This window comes from Mustela nivalis (genome assembly GCF_964662115.1).
Source record: "Mustela nivalis genome assembly, chromosome: 13".
Lineage (NCBI taxonomy): Eukaryota > Metazoa > Chordata > Mammalia > Carnivora > Mustelidae > Mustela > Mustela nivalis.
This window is the reverse complement of record NC_139032.1, coordinates 26,913,762-26,936,855: the sequence shown is the minus strand read 5'-3', so window position 1 is coordinate 26,936,855 and position 23,094 is coordinate 26,913,762. Positions and strand designations below refer to the sequence as shown.

Genomic DNA, 23,094 nt, shown 5'->3' with positions numbered 1-23,094 from the left:
TTTTATTTATTTAATAGGTCACAAGTAGGCAGAGAGGCAGGCAGAGAGGGGCGAAGCAGGCTCCCTGCTGAGCAGAGAGCCCGATGTGGGGCTTGATCCCAGGACCCTGAGATCATGACCTGAGCTGAAGGCAGAGGCTCAATCCACTGAGCCACCCAGGTGCCCAACTGATTTTTTTTTTAAATGACTTCTGAGTTTTGAGCCTTAGAAAGACTTCTTATCCCAAGATTTTTTTTTTTAAAGCCCCATGTTTACTGTTTTTAACTTCATTTTGCAATTTTACTAATTGTATGTTTAAATTTACGATCCAGCTAAACTTGAACTACTGAAGAGTGGCTTCAGCTTGTTTATCCCAGTGGCTCTCCAGTGGTGCCAGCAGTTAGGGAGTGATCAGTCTTCTCTCCACTAATGATTCTAATTTTAACATCTGCCTTTGGTTCTAATTCAGAATTCTCTTTCTTTCTGGAGAGGTATCTACTCCCACACACTATCACAATTTTACTTCCCTTACATATGTAATTAGGTTAATATCTGTTGGATCATGTCTCTAGTCAAACCCTCTTCTTTCAGAGTTGCCCTGGCTCTGCCCCCATACTTACACACTCCAAGAGAACCTGAGAATAATTTGAAGTTGAAAAGGTTGTGGGCATTTTGATTGTGATTGTCTTAGCTTTGTTGATTAATTTAGAGGTCACTGAAATCCCTTAATTAGTAGTCCATCTTTCATGACTAAAGTTGCTTTGTTTTTTAAACATGGGTTTTTTTTTCCATAGTTTTAAAACATTTTTTAACATAGTTTTTGTTCATTTATTGGTTGCTGCTATGAATGTGATCCTTTATTCTGTTTTCTAACTAATTATTGTTCGTCCAGGAAAGCAGAACATTCTGAATTAGTAAAGAATGATTTGGATGCTTGGAAAAGCAGAGGATAAAGCAAGAAGATCCACATAGCCCTGCTCTAATCACTGTGCTTTTGTGAAAATTTTTAAAAATTACAAAAACAATATTATTTTTTAAAAAACTTCATGAAATCTTATGTCATTCTTACCTTTGCAGACTTTGCCTAAGATACTGAGCCATATTGCCCCAGCATTTTGCATGAGCAGCTGTAGCTTTGTAGTAGAAAAATCTAAAGAATCTACAGCACGTGTTGTAGTTTGGAGGGAGATCGGGGTACAAAGAAGCTATACCATGGAAAGTACCTTGTGTGGCTGTGATCAGGGAAAATATAAGGTAAAACATCTCAGGACTTCAAGCAGTAAAAATTATTTTAAGGACTTCCTTTTCATATAGTATGCTGTTGGTTTTCAAGTATGACAGATTTGTTATACTGAGTTAAATGTAATTTGCAAGAATAGAACGGAATCATATGCAATTTCTTTTTACTTCTCTGTACTTAAATAGCTTGCTTTTGGTCTTTATGAAATCTTGGTTGATCCTATCTACATCATAATTTTTAAGGAGGCATGTTGTGGTATATTAAATATTGACTGGTAACTTATGAGCAGTGTAAGTAGTACATTATGAATAAAAGTTTTCTATCATTTTAATTTGTTGGATGTAGGTATATTTATATGCATTTAGAAATACATTTATTTATAAAGTTTTGTATATTTAGATGTATGTGTGTGACTTTTAAGTGCATATTCCTTTATTAAAATGTTTTCTTTACTAAGTCTGCTCTTCTCTAGTGTTGTAGATTTTTTTTTAAAGATGTGTTTGTTTATTTATTTGAGAGAGAGAGAAGCATGAATGGGAGGGGCGGAGGGATAGAGAGAATCTTAAGCAGATTCCACACTGAGTGCAGAGCCAACCACTGGACTCAGTCAAGACCTGAGTTGAAACCAAGAGTTAGATGCTTAGCTGACTGCACCACCCAGGTGCCCCTGGTGCATAGTCTTTTATTGGAAACAACTGGAGCTTAAAGTTTACTTTTGAAATTAAAGACTGATAAAATATTAGGTGACTTTGACGTTTTTAATTTAGAAGATTGAGAACCTAATGGGCAATCGTTTGAACCTTGGATAATCAACAGCAAACAAATATTATAAGTACTTATTTTTCTTGCCACAGAAAGATTTTCAGGTGTCATGCTAATTATTCCTCATTCTGTTTGATTTGGTTTGGTTTGGTATAGGGCAAGAGGAAACTGAATCTAAGAGTGATTTTCATATACTTCACATAAAAATGGTTGTAACTTTGGAAGGAGTTAAAAAATTTCCAATTGGTTAGTAGTAAAAATGTCAACATATTATAGTTGACTGAAAGCTTAAATGGAGAGCCTAAGTAATGACTTTTTCAGTCTGTACCAAACTGGGGGAAAATTGTAGAGATATTGCAACTGACATTCAAACTTTAGGGGCCTTGTAGAGTAGAAGTTAATGAAATTTCAGTACTTTCTGTTGAGTGACTTCTCTAAATTTTAGGTTGACCAGAGTATATTATTCTTACAAAATGTCTTTTGAATTCTCTTCAAATACTGTGAAACAATGACTTCTCATCTACTAAGGACATGATGGTGATAGGAGATAAGATGTCCTAGAGTACTCCTCTAGCTTCCAGTCCCTGTCTCCTAATCAGTGCTGTCATGGACAACTTTGACAAGAGTCTCACGTTCTGTGTGTAGGATGGGAACAGAGCTTGAGAATCACTTTTGTTTAAGACCATAGGTGTCTCTGAGGAAAAAACCCTTATGCTGTGTGATTTATGGAAATAGACTGTAAATTACTTCTTAAAGAGATCCTTTATGCAGTCAGACAGGAGAAGGCAACCTAAAGTGTCAGTGTTTTTGAAACTGGCCCCTGGGGGTAGGCAGAGAAGTAGGGAAACTGAGGTTACATGCCATTTGAAATCAACTATAAGATATAGCAGTAGTGCTTTCTTGCTATATTTGGATTCTACTGATAGACTTTCATTGGGTTTTTTAAGACATTCTATTTGTATTTTGATAAATTTTTTGGTCATTTAAAAAATAGCTAAAATATATTTTGAAACATAAAATGTTAGACCAGTTTTCTAAAAATTATTTTTAAAAAATGTAGACTTTTAAAAAAATAAAATGGGTACCTAGTAAATACTCATTTCTTTTTTATATGATTTAGTTAATAGAGTTAATGTTGATTTAAAACGTTTTTTTAAATTTAAAACTCTTATGCAGAGAAATGTCCTTATTAAGCCATTTTTTTAGTGTCTAAAATTCAATACTGTGATCATAACATTTACTTTTTATAACCTTTTTTGTTATTGTTAATAAACTTTGGTTTTGTTTTAGATGCATAGCAGAATTGAGTGGAAAGTACGTAATTCCCATATATTCCCATCTGCCCCTACCCATGTAATATATACTTTTCAGACTTGTTAATGTTAGCTACTAAGTTGTACAAGTTTAATGATATTTTAAGAAACAGTTCTCTTCACCTCAAGAATGTTCTTATATTACTGAATTTTAGGCTGTAAATGATCCTTATTTTTATTTTCTGTGAGTTACTTCAGAAACAGTCATAGCTTTTCTAAAGCTTTTAAATTAGGAAGGCAAATGAATCTTCTAATAAAGTTAGGTTAGACTGTTTGGAGATGGATACACTGTCTAAACTGTCAGTCAACTGGCGTGGCTGGGTGGATCAGTCGTTTGAATGTCAAGCTCTTGGTTTCATCTCAGGTAATGATCTCATGGGTCATGGGACCACGCACCATGTCAGGCTCCCCACTCAGTGAGGGATTTGCTTGCAGATTCTCTCCCTCCCTTCTCCCCCTTCCTCTCAAATATAAAATAAAAAATAAATCTTAAAAAAATAGTCATTATTATAAAGGCATGTGTTTTGTGCAGGGTAGGGTAAGTAACAGTTTTTACAATTTATTTTCTTCAGTTACTCTGTGCTTTCAGTCTGGTTGTTGTAAAACTATTTTAAAGTACCTTTTCTCTACATGATGTGTGTTCTCATTTTCACTGCAACTTTTGTTGGTGTAAGGATTTCACTTATTTTAGAGATTAATTTTAATCTGAAAATTAAACAATAAGCAATGTTTTGATTTGTAGTCCATTTTTATCATTTTATGTGATAACATTAAACTTTTGATATGCCTTATATTATTTATTGGGGAACTGTCAGTTAGAAAAGGATAATGAGTTGCAGTAAAATTCTCTTTTTGCTGCAGTAGACCAAATTTGAAATGGGCATTCCTAATTGACATGGAATGTAGAAATTTATTTTACTGCTACCTCATTGACCTAGATCTGTTTGATTTCTTTTTCTTTTTCTTTTTTTTGACATTGTTACCTTTCTTTTGTTTGTTTTTTATTTACCATTTTCTTTTATCATACAGTAAAAAGGATATATGGTAATGTTCAGATATACAAATTAGGGCCTTGATTTTGACAGTACAGTATTTCAACATTGGCATCCAAAGTAGTGGATTACAAGAAATACTAGCAATGTCTTGCAAAAATATAATCCCACACATGAACTCCCAAGAGTAATATAACCACAGAATGTTTTTTTCCCCTGTGTGTTAGTGAAAATAGTTTACATGTCATGAATGAGAACAAACATTTAGAAATGGTTTTTTGAGACAGTTTCCTTTGTGACCTAAAATGATCTTACATTGTTAAGACATTGCGCTTATTGAGTTGTAGCCCCATACAAAGCACCTTTTAATTTTATTAATGTAATTATAAATTTCACCTATGTAATTATAATGATGACAGCCAGAGGACATCGAGTGAGTTGGAGGAAATCAGAGGTGGAGACAAACCACGAGAGACTGTGGACTCAGAAAAAAACTGAGGGTTTTGAGAGGGAGGATTGGGGGTGGGATGAGCCTGGTGGTGGGTATTAAGGAGGGCATGTATTGCATGGAGCACTGTATGTGGTGCATAAACAATGAATTTTGAAACACTGAAAAAAAAATTAAATTTAAAAAAAGTCCTAATTTTATGTATGAAATTGCTTTATTTCTAGGGTTTACAGATTGGTACTCGAGAATTGGAAGAGATGGGAGCAAAATTTTGTGTTGGTCTGTTGCGTTTGAAAAGACTGACGTCCCCATTGGAATATAATCTGCCTTCCAGCCTGCTTGACTTTGAAAATGACTTGATTGAATCGAACTGCAAAGTAACTAGGTAAGACACACTTGTTTCCTTCTGTTATTATGTGCAGTATACTATTAGACTTCATTAAATTGAGGAAAGGCACAGAGATTTTGATAGCCAAGAATAGTTTTAGGATTAATATAATTAAATTTAAATGTCTAGATTACATACTTGTTTGTTTCAAATTGTGATAATATTCTTCATTCTTTTATTTGGATTGAGATTGTAATGAAACATCCTTGTGTTTTGAATGCTATTTTTAGTGATCTTAATGATTTACCCTTTTTTTAAAGAAAGATTTTATTTATTTATTTGACAGAGAGAGAGAGAGAGATCACAAGTAGGCAGAGAGGCAGGCAGAGAGAGAGGGGGAAGCAGGCCCCCTACTGAGCAGAGAGCCTGATGTGGGGTTCGATCTCAGGACCTTGAGATCATGACCTGAGCCGAAGGCAGAGGCTTAACCCACTGAGCCACCCAGGTGCCCCAGTGGTTTACCTTTAAACCCCCAAAAAAGCAATGTGGAAAAGAGTACTTAGGTTATATTTAAATTAAGAGGACTTAGAATCAGGATTCATACTTGAAATTTTATTTTGTTGATATCTACACACATCAAATGGCTTTCCAGTAACTTTCTGTTTACATATACTAAAACCAGCTAATTAATTTAATATCCTGCCAAATAATTTAATTAACTTATTTATGTTTACCAAGTAATATTTTCAATAGATAAACCTTTGCTCCTTAAATATTTATAAAATTTTGATCAGTTACAGCCTCAGATGTAATTCAGTATTATAAATCTTTTTTTTTTTTTTAAGATTTTGTTTATTTATTTGACAGAGGTCACAAGTAGGCAGAGAGGCAGGCAGAGAGAGAGGGGGGAAGCAGGGTCCCTGCTGAGCAGAGAGCCCGATATGGGGCTCGATCCCAGGACCCTGAGATCCCATGACCTGAGCTGAAGGCAGAGGCTTAACCCACTGAGCCACCCAGGCGCCCCCAGTATTATAAATCTTAATCATAATACCAGATCTTAGCATTTTATAGTTTGATGGATATGGGTAAGAAAATTCTCATTTTGTGGAATGTTCATGATTTTTCTTGTTAGATACTGACTTGTCATTTGTCAGTTTATTGCTATGCTCTGTTAGATATATTAGTTTAGGAGTTTTATGTGTGGTGAAACATTAGTTAGAACTCTGTTCTTTTTAATGTGATCATCGAGACAGTAATCACCTGAGTTCTCTACTGGAAGTACATATTTATTATAAAGATTGTCCATTGTTCTGACTAATATTTAGAAGCCTTCCTCCAAGTTATTTCAGGTGTTCTTTATTCTCCTAGGTTTATCAAAGTATAATTCACAAATATAGATTTGTAGAATTGTAAGATTTTGTGATGCTTTGATATATGTATGCATTGTACAAGGATTGCTCCCAACATACCCATCCATCAGTGCACGTTTTGGTGTGTGTGTGAATGAATATGACCATTTCAGTTCTGCTCTTCAAATTTCAGTCATACAGTCTAGTATTATCAGCTGTAGTCACCATTCCTTTTTAGTGATGCCTTCAGACCTTATTCATCTCAAGGCTGAAAATTTGTACCATTTTACCAGTCTTACCTTTTTTCCCTATACCCCAGTCCCCTGGCAGCCACTTGCCTACTCTCTGTTTCTCTGAGGTCCATTTTTTTGTTTTTGTTTTTGTTTTGATTCCACATGTAAGTGACACCATGTAGTAACTGTCTGTCTTTGATTTATTTCACTTAGCATAATGCCCTCCAGTTTTATCCATGTAGCAAACGAAAGGATTTCCTTCTTTTTAAAGGCTAAATTATACTTCATTATATATCTGTATATTACATTTTCTTTATCCATTCATCCATTGATGGACACTTAAGTTATTTTGATACTTTGTTACAAATAATACTGCTTTGAACATGGGAGTGCAGATATTTCTTTGACAGCTAATGATTTTATTTCCTTTGGCTATGTCCCCAGAAGTGGTGCTGCTGGATGATATGGCAGTTCTACTTTTAATTTCTTGAGGAACCTCTGTACTGTTTTCCATAGTGCCTATACCAGTCTGTGTGGTGACCAGCAGTGTACAGTTGAGCACCTTTTCATATATCTGTTGGCCATTCATATGTCTTCTTTGGAAAAATGTGTATTTAGGTCCTTTTCTCCATTTTAAAAAATTGGGGTTTTTTTGCTTTTGAGCTGTGAATTCTGTGTATGTCTGGTGTTAACCCCTTATTGAATGTGTGCTTTGCAAATATTTTCTCCTATTCCATAGGTTGTCTTTTTATTTTGTTGATGGTTTTCTTTGCTGTATAAAAGCTTTGTAGTTTGATGTGGACCTACTTGTTTATTTTTGCTTCTATTGCCTTTGCTTTTGGTGTCAAAAAAATTATTGCTAAGCCCAGTGTCAAAAGAGTTTACCCATTTTGTTTTCTTCTAGGAGTTTTATGGTTTCATTTCTTACTTTCTAGTCATTAATCTGTTTTGAGTTGATATTTGTATATGGCGTAAGGTAGGGGTCTAGTTTTATTCTTTTGTATTTGTCTAGTTTTCCCAGCGCCATTTAATGAAGAGGCTGTCTTTTCCCAATGCATATTCTTGGTTCCTTTGTCAAAAATTAATTGGCTGTATATGCAGGGGGTTGCTTCTGGGCTCTCTATTCTGTTCATTGATCGATGTGTCTGGTCTTTATGCCAGCACCACTATCGTAGGATTATTTGAAATCAGGAAGTGTGATGCCTCCATCTTCATTCTTTTTCAAGATTGCTTTGGCTATTCAGGGTCTTTTGTAGTTCAACTGTTTCTTTGAAAAATGTCATTGACATTTTGATAGGGATTGCATTGAATCTGTAGATTGCTTTTGGTAGTATGGGCATTTTAACAACATTAGTTCTTCTAATCCATGAGCACAGACTGTCTTTCTGTTTATTTGTGTCTTCTTCAATTTCTTTTATCGCTTTCTTATAGTATATATCTTCTACCTCCTTGGGTAACTTAGTCCTGTTTTATTCTTTTTGCTGCCTTAGTAAGTAGGATTGTTTTCTTAACTTCTCTTTTGTAGTTCATTGTCGGTGTATAGAAATGCAACTGTTTTTTGTGTGTTTTGTTTCCTGCATCATTACTGAAATTGTTCATTATATCTAACATTTTTTTATGAAGTTTTTAGGGTATCTATATATAACCTTTCATTTGTACTAAGAGAAAATTTTACTTCTTCCTTTCTGATTTTGATGTCCTTTGTTTCTCTTTATCTTGCCTAATTGCTCCTAGAATTACCAGTACTAGGTTAAATAAAAGTGGTGAGAATAGGCATTCTTGTGTTTTTTCTGACCTTAGAGGAAAAGCTGTAGCACTTTATCACTGGATATGATGTTAGCTGTGGGCTTATAATATATCAACTTACTATGTAAAGGTGTGTGTCATCCTCTTTCAGTTTTTATCAGGAATGGGTTTTGAATTTTGTCGAGATATTTTTTATGCATCCATTGAGGTGATCACATGATTTTTATTCTTCATTTTGTTAATGAGGTATATCACATTGTTTGGTTTACAAATGTTGAACCATCCTTGCATCCCAGAGATGAATCCCACTTGATTATGGTATATGTTTGATCCTTTGAATGTATTGTTGAGTTGAATTTCCTAATACTTTATTGAGGATTTTTGCATCTAAGTTCATCAGGGATATTGGCCTGTAATTTGTTTTTTTGAGTGCCCTTGTCTGGCTTTAGTATTGTTATGCCCTCCCCCCTCAAAATGGGTCCATGATTAAAGGCGCGAGACTGATATAAAGCAAAGGTCAAGTAAAGATTTATTGCGTACCATGCATCAAGAATCAGACCGAATGTTTGGGGACGCACCTCTTACAAGAGAGGGTGACCCTTCTCTGTTTCACAGACTAGCTTTTAAGGGCAAAGGCCATGCGGTTGGGCCTGGCCACGCATAGGTGACCAATGAAACTGTAACACACAGAAAAAGCTGCAAAGTCATGCTAGGTGACCACTGAATTACAATTTACCCTAGTAGACATTTGAACCAGCCTATGACCTTCGTCAGAATTGGCACCCAAAATGTGCCCAAAGGGCAGGGCTCATACTCCTTGGTAACTAGAGAGACAGTATACATCCCCCTACTGATCAGATGTATCCACCTGGCCTGACCCACCCTTGTATTTTAGCTTTGTTTCCGGGACTTGTTTTTAAGTAAGTCCCCTGGGGAAAGGGGAGTGGGATAGTTTAAACAACATTATTGTTTTAACCTTGATGGAAGCCTCTGGCTAAATAGGTCCTTACCGTATCAGGGTAATGCTGGCCTTGTAATATGAGTTTGGATGTGTTCCCTCTTCTATTTGGGGAGGAGCTTGAACGGATTGATACTAGTTCTTCTTTAAATGTTTTGAAGAATTCATCAGTGAAGCTCTCTGGTCATGAACTATTCTTTGTTGGGAGATTTTGGTTACTGATTTAGTCTCCTTAGTAACAATTGGTCTGGTTAGAATTTCCTATTTATTTTTTCATGATTTAGTCTTGGTAGATTATACATTTCTAGGAATTTATCCATTTCTTCTAGGTTATTCTATTTGTTGGCATATTGTTGTTCATAGTAATCTCTTACAGTCCTTTGTAATTTTTGGTATCAGTTGTAGTATGTCCTCTTTGATGTATAATTTTATTTGAATTCTCTTTTTTCTTGGAAAGTTTAGCTAACAATATTTTTTTTCTTCAGAACATTAGCTCTTGGTTTCATTCATCTTCTTTTTTCTTTTTAGTCTCTCTTGCATTTATGTCTGCTCTGCCTTTGTTATTTCCTCCCTCAGCTAACTTTGGGCTTAGTTTGTCCTTTTTTGCTGTTGTTGGTTGGAATATTCTGTATATGTCTGTTAAGATCCATGTGGTCTAACATGTAGTTTAATTCTAGTGTTTTCTTATTGATTTTCTGTCTGGATGATCTATCCATGTTGGAAGTGGGTACTTCAAGTCCCCTGCTAGTATTGTATTGCTGTGCATTTCCTTCTTTAGATTTATCTATATTTGCTTTATTTAATATGTGCTTTTATGTCAAGTGCATAGGTATTTATAATTATTATATCCTCTTAATTGACACTTTTATCGTTATATGATGACCTTCTTTTTCATTTTTTTTTTTTCTTCCTGATGTGAGTGCCGCTGACTCCTTCTGTCTTTTGGTTTCTATTTACATTGAATATCTTTTTCCATCACTTTGCTTTCGGTCTATGTGTGTCCTTAAAGCTGAGGTGAATCTCTTACAGGGAACATAGAGTTGGGTGTTAACATTTTTTTTTCTTAAATCCATTCAGTCACTCTATATTTTGTGCTTGAAGAATTTAGTCCACTTAAATGTAAAGTAATTATTGATAGGTATAGGCATACTGTTGCCATTTTGTTCATTGTTTTCTGGCTGTTTTGTAATTTCTTTGTTCCTTTCTTCCTTTTTTGCTTGCTTCCTTTGTGACTTGATGATTTTTTGTAGTGGTATACTTTTTTTTTAACATGGCTATAAAAAATTTAATGACTTCAGAGAATGGTGTAGTGGTATACTTTGATTTCTTTATCTTTTGTGTGTCTACTATAGGTTTTTTGTTGTGGTTACCATGAGGGTTACATAAAACATATTTATGATAGCCTAGTTTAAGCTGATAATAACTTAACTTCAAATATATACCAAAACTCCTCCTTCCCCACATTTTGTTTTTGACATCACAGTTTGCATCTTTTTTACATTGTGTATCCATTAACAAATTATTGTAGTTATGGTTATTTTTAATACTTTCATACTAGATTCATAAATGATTTTCCCACTACCATTGAAAGATTACAGTATGAATGTAACTATATATTCACCTTAACAATATAATTGTAATTATATATCATATACATATATTCATATACATATACATATATTTATATATATTCACATTCAGTTTGAATGCAACTATATATTCACCTTTACCAGTGAGTTTTATGCTGTCACTTGTTTTTCTGTTATTAGCATACTTTCATTTGAGCTTGAAAAACTCTCTTAACATTTCTTTTAAGCCCAGTCCTATGGTGATGAACTCCTTCAGTTTTTTTGGTCTGGAAAATTTTTTATTTTTCCTTCAATTCCGATTGACAGCTTTGCCAGGAAAAGTATTCCTGGTTGATTGGGAGTGTGTTTCTTTTAGCACTTTGTAGGAATCCTTCCACTCACTTCTAGCCAGCAAGATTTCTGCTGAAAAAAATCTGCTAATAATCTTATGTGGGTTCTCATGTACATAACAGGTTGGTTTTCTCTTGCTACTTTAAAGATTTTCCTTGTCTTTAACTTTGACACTTTAATTATAATGTGTCTTGGTGTGGGCCTTTTTGGATTCATCATTTTGGATCTTTGTAAATCTGGATGTCTGATATCTTTTTCTTTCCCCAGGGTAGGGAAATTTTCAGCCATTATTTCTTTGAATAAGCTTTCTATCCCTTTATCTCTTCTTCTGGGACCTGTGTAATGAATATATTGGTTTGTTCGTTGATGTCCCTTAAGTCCCTTAAGTAATTTTCACTCTTCATTCTTCTTTTTGTTCCTCTTTGGATGAATCCTGCTTCCCTTTTGGAGTTCACTGATGCTTTCTTCCATTTGCTCTAGCCTGCTGCTGAAGCCTCTATTGAATTTTTCAGTTAAGTTATTATATTCTTCAGTTCTATGATTTCTACACAATATTTTTTCATATCTTCTCTCTGTTGAAATTCTCACTTTGTTCATGCATTGCTCCTGACTTTGTTGAAAATCTTTATTACCATTATTTTGAAATCTGTATCAGGTATATCATTTATCTGCATTCTTTGAGATCTCTTTCTAGGTATTTATCTTGGTCTTTTGTTTGAAATAGATTTCTCTGTTTCTTCATTTTCCATGACTCTCTGTTTTGGTTTCTGCACATTAGATGAAATAGCCATCTCTCCCAATTTGTGGCAGAATGTTCTTGTGTAGGAGATAAACTTCATTCATTATTCTGACTTGAGCTTCTAGTTGTGTCTCAGGCTTTTGTGATTGCCCAGGCCTCTTTCTTTGTCTTTAGTGCCAGTGCTTGAGGGTCCCAGGTCATAGTAGTATCCCAAAAAGGAGGATCATAATCGCGCTTAGATGCAGGATGATTAGAAGCTGGACCTTTTAGCAGCATCTTGAAGAGTCTGTAGTTAAGCCCTTCCGGGGAAAAACTGGGAGATGGGTATTTTTGCCTCTTCCCTTTGTGGTAGCCTGACTATATGGCTATTAGGACGTGCCTCTGTGCCTAAGATCTGTTTGTTCGATAGGGTACATGGGATTCCTGGATGCAAGCCCTGCTGGCTGCTAGAATCAGGCTGTCTGTAGATCTGTCTCCTCAGTGGCAGCCACAATAGCTGAGACGTCAGATGTAACGTACTTTGGTTACTGGAGCACCCTGCTGGAAGAAGGCAGGATATGTATCTGCTGACTTCCCCAGTCTCTGAAGAGGATGGCAGTCCACAATCCCTGCTAAATTAGAAGTCTGGCCCTCAGGCTGCAGCTTCTAAAATATGCCAATGAAACTTTTTAAGGGAAAGACTGGGAGACGGGTGGTTTTGCCTGCTTCCTTTGTGCTGAACACACACACACACACACACACACATGCGTGCTTGTGCATTCCAGTTAAGACTTGGTTCTTTGTTTATTATAACCTTGTGCATCCTGTGAACACAAGTCCTGTTGACTGTCAGAGTTAGGTGCTTTTTCTAACCAACTTTTAATTCACCTATCCTTTCTTTAGCTGGGTCTAATCTTTTAGCTTTCTAATTATTAATTATATTTAATTAGGGGGATTAAGGGGAAAAAATACCTGCAGGGCAGTGGGAGGTGATTTAAAAAGTTTTTGAGAAATGTTGCCGTGGGGCATAATGTCCAGTAGCTGTCATTCTGGAGGCCCAGTTGGACTTACCTTTGAGCAGACTTTCACTTACTCTCCTGACCTTCATTTCTGTTTTTTGGCCCTAACTGAATAGCCTCTCTGATAAAAGTTTTTAGAAAGTCATCTTTCCCACTTTCTAAACTAGGGAATAACCTGAGGAAGGTGATCTGAAGGTCTAACTGCTCTTTATAAAATCTTTTAATCAATTATTCTCTTTTCAATTGCACCCTGATAACCAGATTATCGCCCAGATTATTTTAGCTTTCCTTTGACTTTGTAATGCGAATCAGCGTTTTCCCCATGGCTTCCCCTGTTGTAAGTACTTGAGCAAAGTAGAGGTTGGTACTCAGACCCCATTCATTTTTCATCCATCTGCTTTCATCTTCTAACATTTGTTGATGTCTCTTCTCTGCTATTATTTCCTTTCAGTTTTCTTTTTCCTGTGGATTATCCTTTTAAAAAGTTACTCTTTTACAATCATCTTTGTTGCTCTTGAGATTCACTGTATTTACCAGAAGTTATAGAACTTCTTTTTCAGCAAAGCCTGTGGTTGAAAATTAATCACGTTTTATATTCCCAGAGCATTCATTGGAAATTACCATACATAAATCATTTTAACTTTACTTAATTGTATCTGTTGTATAATAAAAATTTCATCGGCTGTAACACTAAGTCTGCATTGTATCTTTCCTAGGGGCGTGTGTTTATTTTAGGTCAAAGCTGGGAATATTGGTAGAGCTCATTTAAAACTTACAACTAGGTAGTATTTTTGTACTTAGCGTAAGTGTTTTATTTTACCTGTCACCTGAGCTATTAAAGAGTCCTCTCAGCGAGTCTCATTTAAAGTATTTGAGAATTAATAAAACATTTAACAGTGCTGCACATCAGGATATGGTTAGTGGGGACTACATTCAGGATATCATGTATACAGAAGAAGTACTTGAAGTTTGAATATATTTAAAACATTATAGGAAAGCAAAGTTGAAAAATGCCAAACTCTATACAGTGTCTTATAATAAAAACATATGCCTGTGTTTAAATGAAGCCTAATGACTGTCTTCTAATCAGTGTTTTGACCTGTTTTCTTTCTTTTTTTTATTGGGATGAAGTTCATACAGCATAAAATCAGTCATTTTAAAGTGAACAATTAAATGGTGTTTAATATGTTCACAATATTGTGTAACTACCAGCCACCTCTGTCTAGTTCCAAAACTTCTCATAGCACCCCCAAAGAAAACCCTCATACCCGTTAAACAGTCATATCCAGACCCTGACAACCACTCATCTGCTTTTTGTCTCTGGATTTACCTGTTCTGGATATTTCAGATAAATGGAATCATATGGTTTATGGTCTTTTATGTCTGGTTTCATTCATTTAGCTTGTTTACAAGGTTCATCTGTGGTGTAGCATGTGTCGGCACTTAATTTGTATTTGTGCATACAGCATGGACATTAGAAAATTTGGTGAGAAATTGTTCTTAATGCAACTAATAAAATAAGTAGGACTTAAGCTGGAGAAAATCTTTAAAATATGCTTAGCATTTGTTCTATTTTTTTGTTAATACTTTTTAAAAAATCTAATTTGATGCATTTTGATAAAGATAGAGTACTTTTCTCATCAGGTATAGAGAATGAGTACAGGCCTGTGAATGAGTTAACATCATCTTGGTTAAAGGCTCTGCCTCTGTTGCTAGCATTATCACAGAGACTGGCTGGAAGTTACTGGGAAGGTAGTACAAAGATACTCATTGCTACAGACTGTTAACACTAGAATGAAATATTAGCCTCTGTATTTTCTGTACTTTTTTCATGTGAAGCTAGTGTTTATTGTAAATATGTAAGAACTTTTTCTTCTGAGAAAATTAAATTAATATTATTAAAGAGAAATTTATTTGTGACACTGTTACAGACTACGAAGGCAGACTGTTCAGGAGGACTACTACTAGGGGTGAAGGCAGTGAGGCAAGGTGGAGATTTACAGCCAGGGAGTAGGGAGGGGGCTTGGTGGATGGAAAATTACTGAGAGGAACTCACATATAAGGGAGATTCTGGCTAAACCTACTTGATGGAGTTTTTGCTAAAGCAGGCCAGACTGATGAGATACAGAGAGTGAGGGATTTTGATAAAACTGACTCAGCAAGATTCTTACCGCAGCTAGACTAAGCAGGGGAGCCCCTGAGGACAGAGCCCAAGGTCAGGGCCTAGTCTGTAAGAGGACTCAGAAGAACCTAATTCAAGTTTGGTCAGGGACAGAGTCTGTCAGTATAGACCGTTTGTGGCCACAAGTTAATGGCAGTATTTACAGCAATGCAGTCAAACTTACTGTTATTAATGTGCTTTATTTCAAATGTACAGTTTACCGTTTAATCAAGCTGCTCCTTAAAAAATCCTTTTTAATGGCTGTGAGGCACATGCTTGAGTCTGGTGTTCATTTGTGAGTGTCATTTATTGTAACTGTGTAGAAATTCTTACAGCTATAATATTTTCTAGGGAGATAAATCATGCCATGTAATTGAAGATCATATTATCTCTTCTGTCCACTGGAAATCATAGTTGCTCATAACTAAAAGTGAACCATTTGTGTTTTTGTGCAAAGTCAATGAAATGCTCTTATACCTACAAATACAGAGGATATTAAAATCATCTGGGAAAATAAGTTGGGAACTTAATGTGAATACTTAAGGACCCCAGGCCAGATTTGATTATAATGAAAGCTTTGAGGCTTATCATAAGAAAAAGAAATGATCCTTACCATTGAGATCCAGATAAGTATGAAGTTAGTAATTGTTAATCTCTAAGACAGCAGTGTAAAGAATTTGATGATTTTAGGTACTTATTAATATTTATAAGCTATATTCTCAGTAGCCTCTTGGAAGAATGAAGTTATTCCTCTTAGTGCCTGTTTGAGACGCCAAAGTAAGAAAATGGTATATCAGAATAAGGAAGAATACATATTGTTTCCAAGAGGATTCATTCTGTCCTCTGGCAGGCTGTGGAGTAGGCAGGTGGTCCCAGTCTGGCAAGGGACGGAGCTAACTGGAGGTGGGTTTGCAAAACTTGTCAAACTTGTCTAGCCGTGGTTCACGTGTCCCCCTCTAAGTAGTTGCCCTTCAAAGGTCACTGTGGAAGGCCTAGGGCTTCGCCTTTCCTCAGTACCACAATACTGCCCCAGATTCCCTTGTTTATTTTCTGGTTTGTTTGTTTTGCTGCTTTCTGCTTTGCTTTTCAGCCTCTTGCACTGTGTATTTTATGAATTTGTCACACGCCTCCAGGGGAGAACTGTTGGGGTCATATCTCTGCAACTCCCTTTTTTCAGGAAACGTGGCAGCTCTGAACTCCAATTTTTGCCTCCAATCCTTTGAAATTGCTGAAAGCTCTGATGACTTCTCTGCCTCTTAGCAGCTGCCCTTGCCTTGCCTTGGGTTCTTCTGGACTTTGCCCCATGCACCTTTTCTCTTGATTTTGCTTTGTATCCTTTCACTGTAATATCCGTCACAGCTGTTAATGCAGCTGTGTGCGGAATCCTGTACGTCTGGCTAGCGCATCACTAGACCAGGGATGGCCTTGGGACCCAAACACACATGCCCATTTTGAGTTTCTGTTAAGTTTGATTATTATCTCCGAGATTTTTCTGTTCTATTGAGAGCCATCAGAGACAGATGGTATTGTTACCCCTTTTCATATGTGTAAACTGAGGCTCAGAGATGAATTGACCCATGGTCATCTGTCTGGTAATTCTCAACGAAACCAGGAATTGTGCCCAGATTGATTGGACTCCAGAATTCCCCTGTGCTTTCATTGTATCTTGTATCTTCCAAGTGACTAAGCAAAATTACTAAAAGGGAATGGTTTCAGCTTTTGAGGGTGTCCTGTATTATTGAGGAAACAACTATTTAACCTTTTCGCTTTGTATAAGGAATGTTTTTAGATCAATAGTAATATAAAGTCAGTTGGAGTTTAGTGACTGTTTTTTGAAGGCAGCTTGGTTATATTTGTGGTCCAAAAAATATCAGTAAATTAACAACTTTCTTTCCCTCCCCTCCACCATAGATGATCCTGTTAGAAATTCTGTACTCTAATTGTGTGTTGAGTATATATACCTGTGTAGGAATGTGCAAATACTACCACTGTGGACATTTAAGACTGACAAAATTGTTAACTTGTATTTTCTATGGATAATTTTGTTTGCTTTGATATTTAGTAGATAAAACATCTCTTATGAGCTGGGAATCAAATTATATAAATAAAACATTCTCTGATATTTAGGCAGATAGAGCCTTTACTTTCACATGAGACCTGATAATTCGATACAGGAAAGACATAATCAGCAAGTCACAAATTGCTGCTAATTTGGGCAATGGAGTATATTTCTGTTTGTGTATCAGTTTCAGAAGTTCTCCCCTAGGATATCTTTATTGTGCTGTCTGAAAACAGGTAGGTTAGTTTCAAAATTGTAGAAGAGTATGAGGTTAAGGGAGGATTCGAAGTTACAAAAGTAAGGCAGTATTTTTAGTCCTTTTGGTGTGGTGCCAGCCCATTACCTGGGCCCTTTAGGAACTGATTAGCTTTTTTCTGTAACAAGGTAGGTTTTATTAATTTTATAATAGCATTTTATATTTGTACAGTTTAAGAATTTACAGATGCTTTCACACTTACTACCTAACTGGAGTCAAACAACTTGTGAGGTAGTGGGGCTGACACTGTTATCTCTGCTTTTATTCTGGAGAAAAGCCAGTGCTTGGAGAGAGTATGTGACTTGTTCAGGGTCATACAGCTGGCTAGTGGGAGAAGAGAGGCACAGGCCCAGAATTTCTGACTCCAGGTCCAGTGTTTTGCTTCTTTCATGCTTGTATATAGGTAACAGAGCTGAAGATCTGCGTCCAGGTGTCTCAGATGTCCAGTCAGCTCTCCTGCAAGTAGCTGGGCATACATCAGGGGATTTGGTGAATTTATTAGGTTCAATATTGCATATGCTTACTAGTTAATATAGTGATAGGCAGAATACTTTCAGAATCTGAATGAAGCACAATTTTTCATCTTTGGAAATCAGTTGGAATTTTAAACCTTTTCTACATCGTAGTGACACCATACAGCAGGGAATTTCAACAAATTCATCCTGTGAGAAAGCCATTTGGGTGAAGGTTTTGATTTTTTTTTTCCTGAAGCACCATGAGAAGGATTTGGTTTTGGACTAAAATGCTATTCTCTTTTAGAATGAAATGTTTCTTATTGATTAAAATCCAGAAAAGAAGGATGTTAGGGCAACGATACAGAGGCCAGCTGTTGGAGAATGAAGCAGAACAGGGAAACCGGAGTAAGCTTACATGAAGAAAAGTAGAGGGACAAAGAAGTTGTGATGGGAAAAAGGTAATAGTGATAGGAAATAATTGAGTGCTGATTAGAGTTTCTTTTTGTGATCAGAATTTTGTGATTGAATTCCTTTCTACTGATGTCAAGGGATTATTTTATAACTCTAGGGCAGATTATCTTAAGGTCTTTCTTTTCCCTGCAGGTTATTGTGAGATATAATGTATATGAAGGCTCTTCCTAAGTTGTACATTGTTCAAAACATGTTGGAATTACTAATAAAAGCAAAGCTGAATTGCTGTGGTCTTGTGCCTTACGTTTTTTTGTTTTTTAACACAAAGTATAATAAGTGGGATGGGGTAATATAAAAAGCAGTGATCTTGTGGGCCCTGAGGCTTCTCGTAAGGAGTTCGGCAAATATTTTTTTTGCGCCTGCAATGTGTCGAGTACTCTTAGGAGCTGAACGGAGTTACTAATGTGGGTAAGTCACAGCTCCTGACCTTAACATGCTTTTGAGAAGATGGACCCACAAATAGGTGGCTTCACCTGCATGGGAGAAGGGACCAGACAGAATGTGCGGGGTACAAACGGAATGCAGAGAAAGGGCGCTTAGCCCCAGATGGGCTTTCATAAAGGAAGAACATCTGCAGATGAGCCTGAGCTATAGTTTGAAGGAAATACGAGTCGGTGGGAGATAAAAGGTGGGAAGCATGTCCAGAGAGAGGAAGCAACATCAGTGAAGGTCTGTGATGTAAAATTTGAGGCAAGAAGTAGCTCAAGAGCTTGGCTGGCAGGACTTGCTTGCTGAGAATTGTGGTTTTATGACTCACTGAGTGGATGATGTTGGGACGAGGGCAAGCGGAAGCAGGCTTGCAGGGGGGAGTCTGATGAGTTCCCTTGCAAACATACAGTGGGGGTATATGCGAGATAGCCGCGCGAACCTGTTCGCAAGTGCTTGTGTGCACAGTGCAAGTTCAGGGGTGAAGTCAGGGCTTGAAATTTGGAATTTGGAAATACCAGAATGCAACTTAAAATATGGGAGTTTACTCAAAGAGAGCGCGCCAGGAGAGCATTTTTATAAGTGCTTGTTTTTGAGGCATAGGAGGGAGGATGGAGAGCACTTGATCAGCAGTGAGCAGGGACAGAGGGGAATGCGGCACACCAGAAGGGAGGAGTGCTGGAATTTCTACCAGTTAAGGGCAAGAAACAATGGACTGGAGAGTGACAACTGGAACACTGGCCAGAAGGCTGCTTTCAGGGGAGTGATGGGGATTGAATTCCTCTGTTCCTGCTGTCTCAGGATTCCCGCAGCTCTGACCCTAGGCCTACCCAGCACTCTCCCCGCTGCCACAGGTGCATAGGTTAGCGCTGAGGGCTGCTTTGCCGTTGCTAGATGGACTCACTGCATTTCAGACAGACGGTACACTTTCATGAAGCTGAGGCTAGGAACATGTCCGGTAGGACCTGCAGAAACAGGCATCAAATAGCAGAGTCAGTGTGGGTTCCAAGAATGGACTCAGAGTGTGAAACTGGTCCATTGCTAGGTATCACGAGGGTTGATGCCACGACGTGGATGGAGTTTATGTCGCAGCATATGAAGGAGCCAAGATCAGGAATTGACAGGCTCAAAGTATTTTCTGAGCATTCGTTATTATGGGGTTTCTTGTGCTTCTTGAAGACTTAACAAAAGTGCTTATTAAGTGTCTGATCCTAGCACTGTTCCAAGTCTCCTTGATGGCTAGGAACTTTTTTGGCTTGATCCTGGGCATTTTTATTGCTTCTGAATCATACTTCTTCTGTTTCCTTAACTTATAAGACTATTTTCTAGCCTGTAAACTAGGTTTTTTTCTTTAAACCCTTTCTCTTAGGTCATGTTGATTAATGTTCTAGTAGTCAGCTTCCCATATAGAACTAGGTCCTCGCCCTGACCTCGGTGTAGTGGCTGAGGTTCCGGTAACCAGTTTACTTTGTGCCAGTCTGTTTTCTTTGGTGGTGGTATGGGGGGTGGAATTCTGCTGTCTGCAGATCTCCTGAACGATGCTTGCCCCCCCACCTACCCACCCACCACATGGATTCTGTGCTCTTCCTACCTGTCAGGAGACCCCATGAAGCTGCAGGTAACTGCGCTGCTCTGGTCCCGGTGCCTCCTTGCTGTGGAGTGAGCCTCTCCAGTCCTGCTTGGTTTCCCCAGCCCCTGTACCAGTGGAGTGCATGGCTTTGGAGGAGATCTACCCCCTCCCTTGCATCCCCACTATCATTTCTTCTTATTAGGACAGTCTCCAGGAAGAAAGTAAGCAAGTTTCCCCCCTCATTTCTGTCCTTCCCCCTCTTTTGCTCTAGCAGAAGCCTCCATCTGTCCCGAGAGTCTGTTCTAATAGTCCTCAGCGTATGCAGTGATTCACCTGGGACACCCTGAGAATTTGAAACACCAGACTCAAGAAGGAGTGAATTACTGTTTAAAAAAAAAAAATGGTCATTTTAGAAGGCAAAAATGATTTTTTCCTTCTAATCTCAATTTTTCCCCCAAAGACCTAGTAGATTCATCATAAATATTTCAGTTGCATACCTGAAAGCTATGAAACTTGTGAGTGTTAGGTAAGTCATAAAGTCTCACGGAGTCCTTTAAGCCACTCAGCTGGCTTATCAGGGCTACTCCATCGCAGAGCAAGCTCTGAACTTTTAAAGAAGTTTGCTACATAAGACAAAGGGGGTTTTGCGATATATTTTTAATGAGCAAGATAAAAAAAATTCTAGGGAAAAAAGATAATTTCAGTGGATGAATTTTGCTTTCTCTTTTTAGAAAACGAGAACAGTATAATCCAATAACTTGTCTTTCCTGCCTAGACTTGGAGATAATCTGAACTGAATTTCATATTCAGTGCAGGACTTTTTTCATTCTAGATGCCTAATGACATTTGCCTCTCTGCTCATTTTAACAGATTATTGTTCCCTTTTTGTTGTCTGATTTTATAGCTTTTAATTGCATCCATGATGGGAAATCCTTTTTGGAAGCAGGTGGGATATCAAACATACATCTGTGTGAAATTAAGATGGTTTTGGTCACAAAATGGGGACATTGAAATGTTTGTGTAGTGTTTCTTTGATAACGCCCTGTATGTGCACGCAAGCACGTGTGTGTGTAAAATCTCCCAGATGGGGAGAAATCAAGATGGAAAGGCTGTCTTTATCCCAACCTACCTAATGAAATATTCAGAAGCACTTAGTGCTTTTAAGCAAATATCTTATTCTGTGTCCCAAGGGCAAGTAATTAATCTGGGTGTGGAGCATTCACTTGTTTTTCATTTTTATTCTTGACCAATGGAAACTGGGAGGAAGCACGTAAGGGCTGTTTTATGGCAAGTAATCATTGTATAGACTTAGAATAAGTGGTTTTAGTGTTTAAATACCGCACTTTCTTATAAAGGATGAATTAATAAAATAAATAAAGTAAGGCTTACTGAAATGGTCTGTTTAGCCCTGCAAATTGATAAAAGTCCTACAAAAAAGCAACCAAATAGGGGAGTCTCTTGTTTTTTATAGCTGTCTAATTGTAGAGTATATGTCAACAACCTTGTTGTACAATTAATACTTAACATGTCACCATTTATAGTCTCAACTATTATAAATCTCTTAACTTTTTCATTTGGATAACACTTTTAAAGCTAACACAAATTACTTGTATTTTGAAATCAGATTTAACCCTGTGTGGTCAAATAACCTTGTATTAGAACCTTAGGATCTAATGAAGTCTCGTGTGCTCTATGTGCTCTGGCCACAGCCCTACCACTTACGTTTTGGATGAAGATGAGCCTCGATTCCTTGAAGAAGTGGATTACAGTGCAGAAAGTAATGACGACTTAGATACTGAATTGGCGGAAAACGCAGGGGATTATGAACCTTCTGCTCAGGAGGAAGTACTTTCTGACTCTGAATTATCAAGAACATACCTACCTTAAACCTTCTACCATCTCTTGAAAGTGCAAAACAGAAAGGAACTAGCTTGTTTTTTTCTTACACAGGAAGTTTGAGAGAAATGAGTTAATAGCTGACTCAAGAAAGAAAAAAGTAACTTGGGGCCTGTTTGGTTTCAAGACAATAAATATGTTATTAATTCATGATAAAATTGGCACTTGTTTTATTTTAGATATTCAGTGCACTTGATATGGCATTGAATGATCAAATACTGGATTTAATTTTTAAAACAAAACAAAACAAAACCTGAGTATCATTGCATGAATTTTTATCTTCTTATGGTTATATCCTGCATCAGATGGATACATTTTGAAGTGTGTGAGACTATAAAATCTGAATCCCGAGTTGTTGAAAATCCCGAGTTGTTGAAAACAAATATATATGTACATGGATTTCTCTAGCTGTGACTGTGTAGGGTGAGTAGATACTGAAGATAAGACTGTGCTTCAGAATCATGTTAACTGTGGACTTGTGACTGAAATAACCCAGAGTTTGCCTTGAAAGCGTTACATCCTCCACTTACCAAATTAAAACAAATAAAAGCTATATTAAATGTTGAATTCATTTCGTCATCCTTTTTAACCAGCTCAGATTATTTGGTTTATAGAATCTTTGTGAAGATATTCTAGAAATCCAACATCTGAACACATTGATAAAAATTTGTTTAAAAAAAAATGCTGAATTTACTAGTGTTAGACTTTTTAGGGTATAGGTGTACCTCTGAGTGTTGTAAACAATATATTTGAAAGGCTCTTTTCTCTAAAAGAAAATAGAGTGTGTATCACAATA

General features: G+C 36.9%; 1 protein-coding gene across 10 annotated transcripts in view; it reads left to right on the top strand.

Moving 5' to 3' along the window:
- AGTPBP1 (ATP/GTP binding carboxypeptidase 1) overlaps nucleotides 1-22,865 on the top strand; it is a 157,625-nt gene extending 134,760 nt beyond the window's left edge. For 9 of the 10 annotated variants that reach the window (XM_082696534.1, XM_082696541.1, XM_082696538.1 and 6 more), the window contains 3 exons: nucleotides 1,057-1,233; nucleotides 4,959-5,119; nucleotides 22,112-22,865. In XM_082696534.1, coding sequence (XP_082552660.1) covers nucleotides 1,057-1,233; nucleotides 4,959-5,119; nucleotides 22,112-22,289 — 516 coding nt within the window. In that variant the 3' untranslated portion in view covers nucleotides 22,290-22,865. Of the gene's footprint in view, nucleotides 1-1,056; nucleotides 1,234-4,958; nucleotides 5,120-16,342; nucleotides 16,501-22,111 lie in introns of those variants that run through there. The other variant, XM_082696536.1, reaches the window with a different exon arrangement.
- The last annotated feature ends 229 nt before the right edge of the window (nucleotides 22,866-23,094 follow it).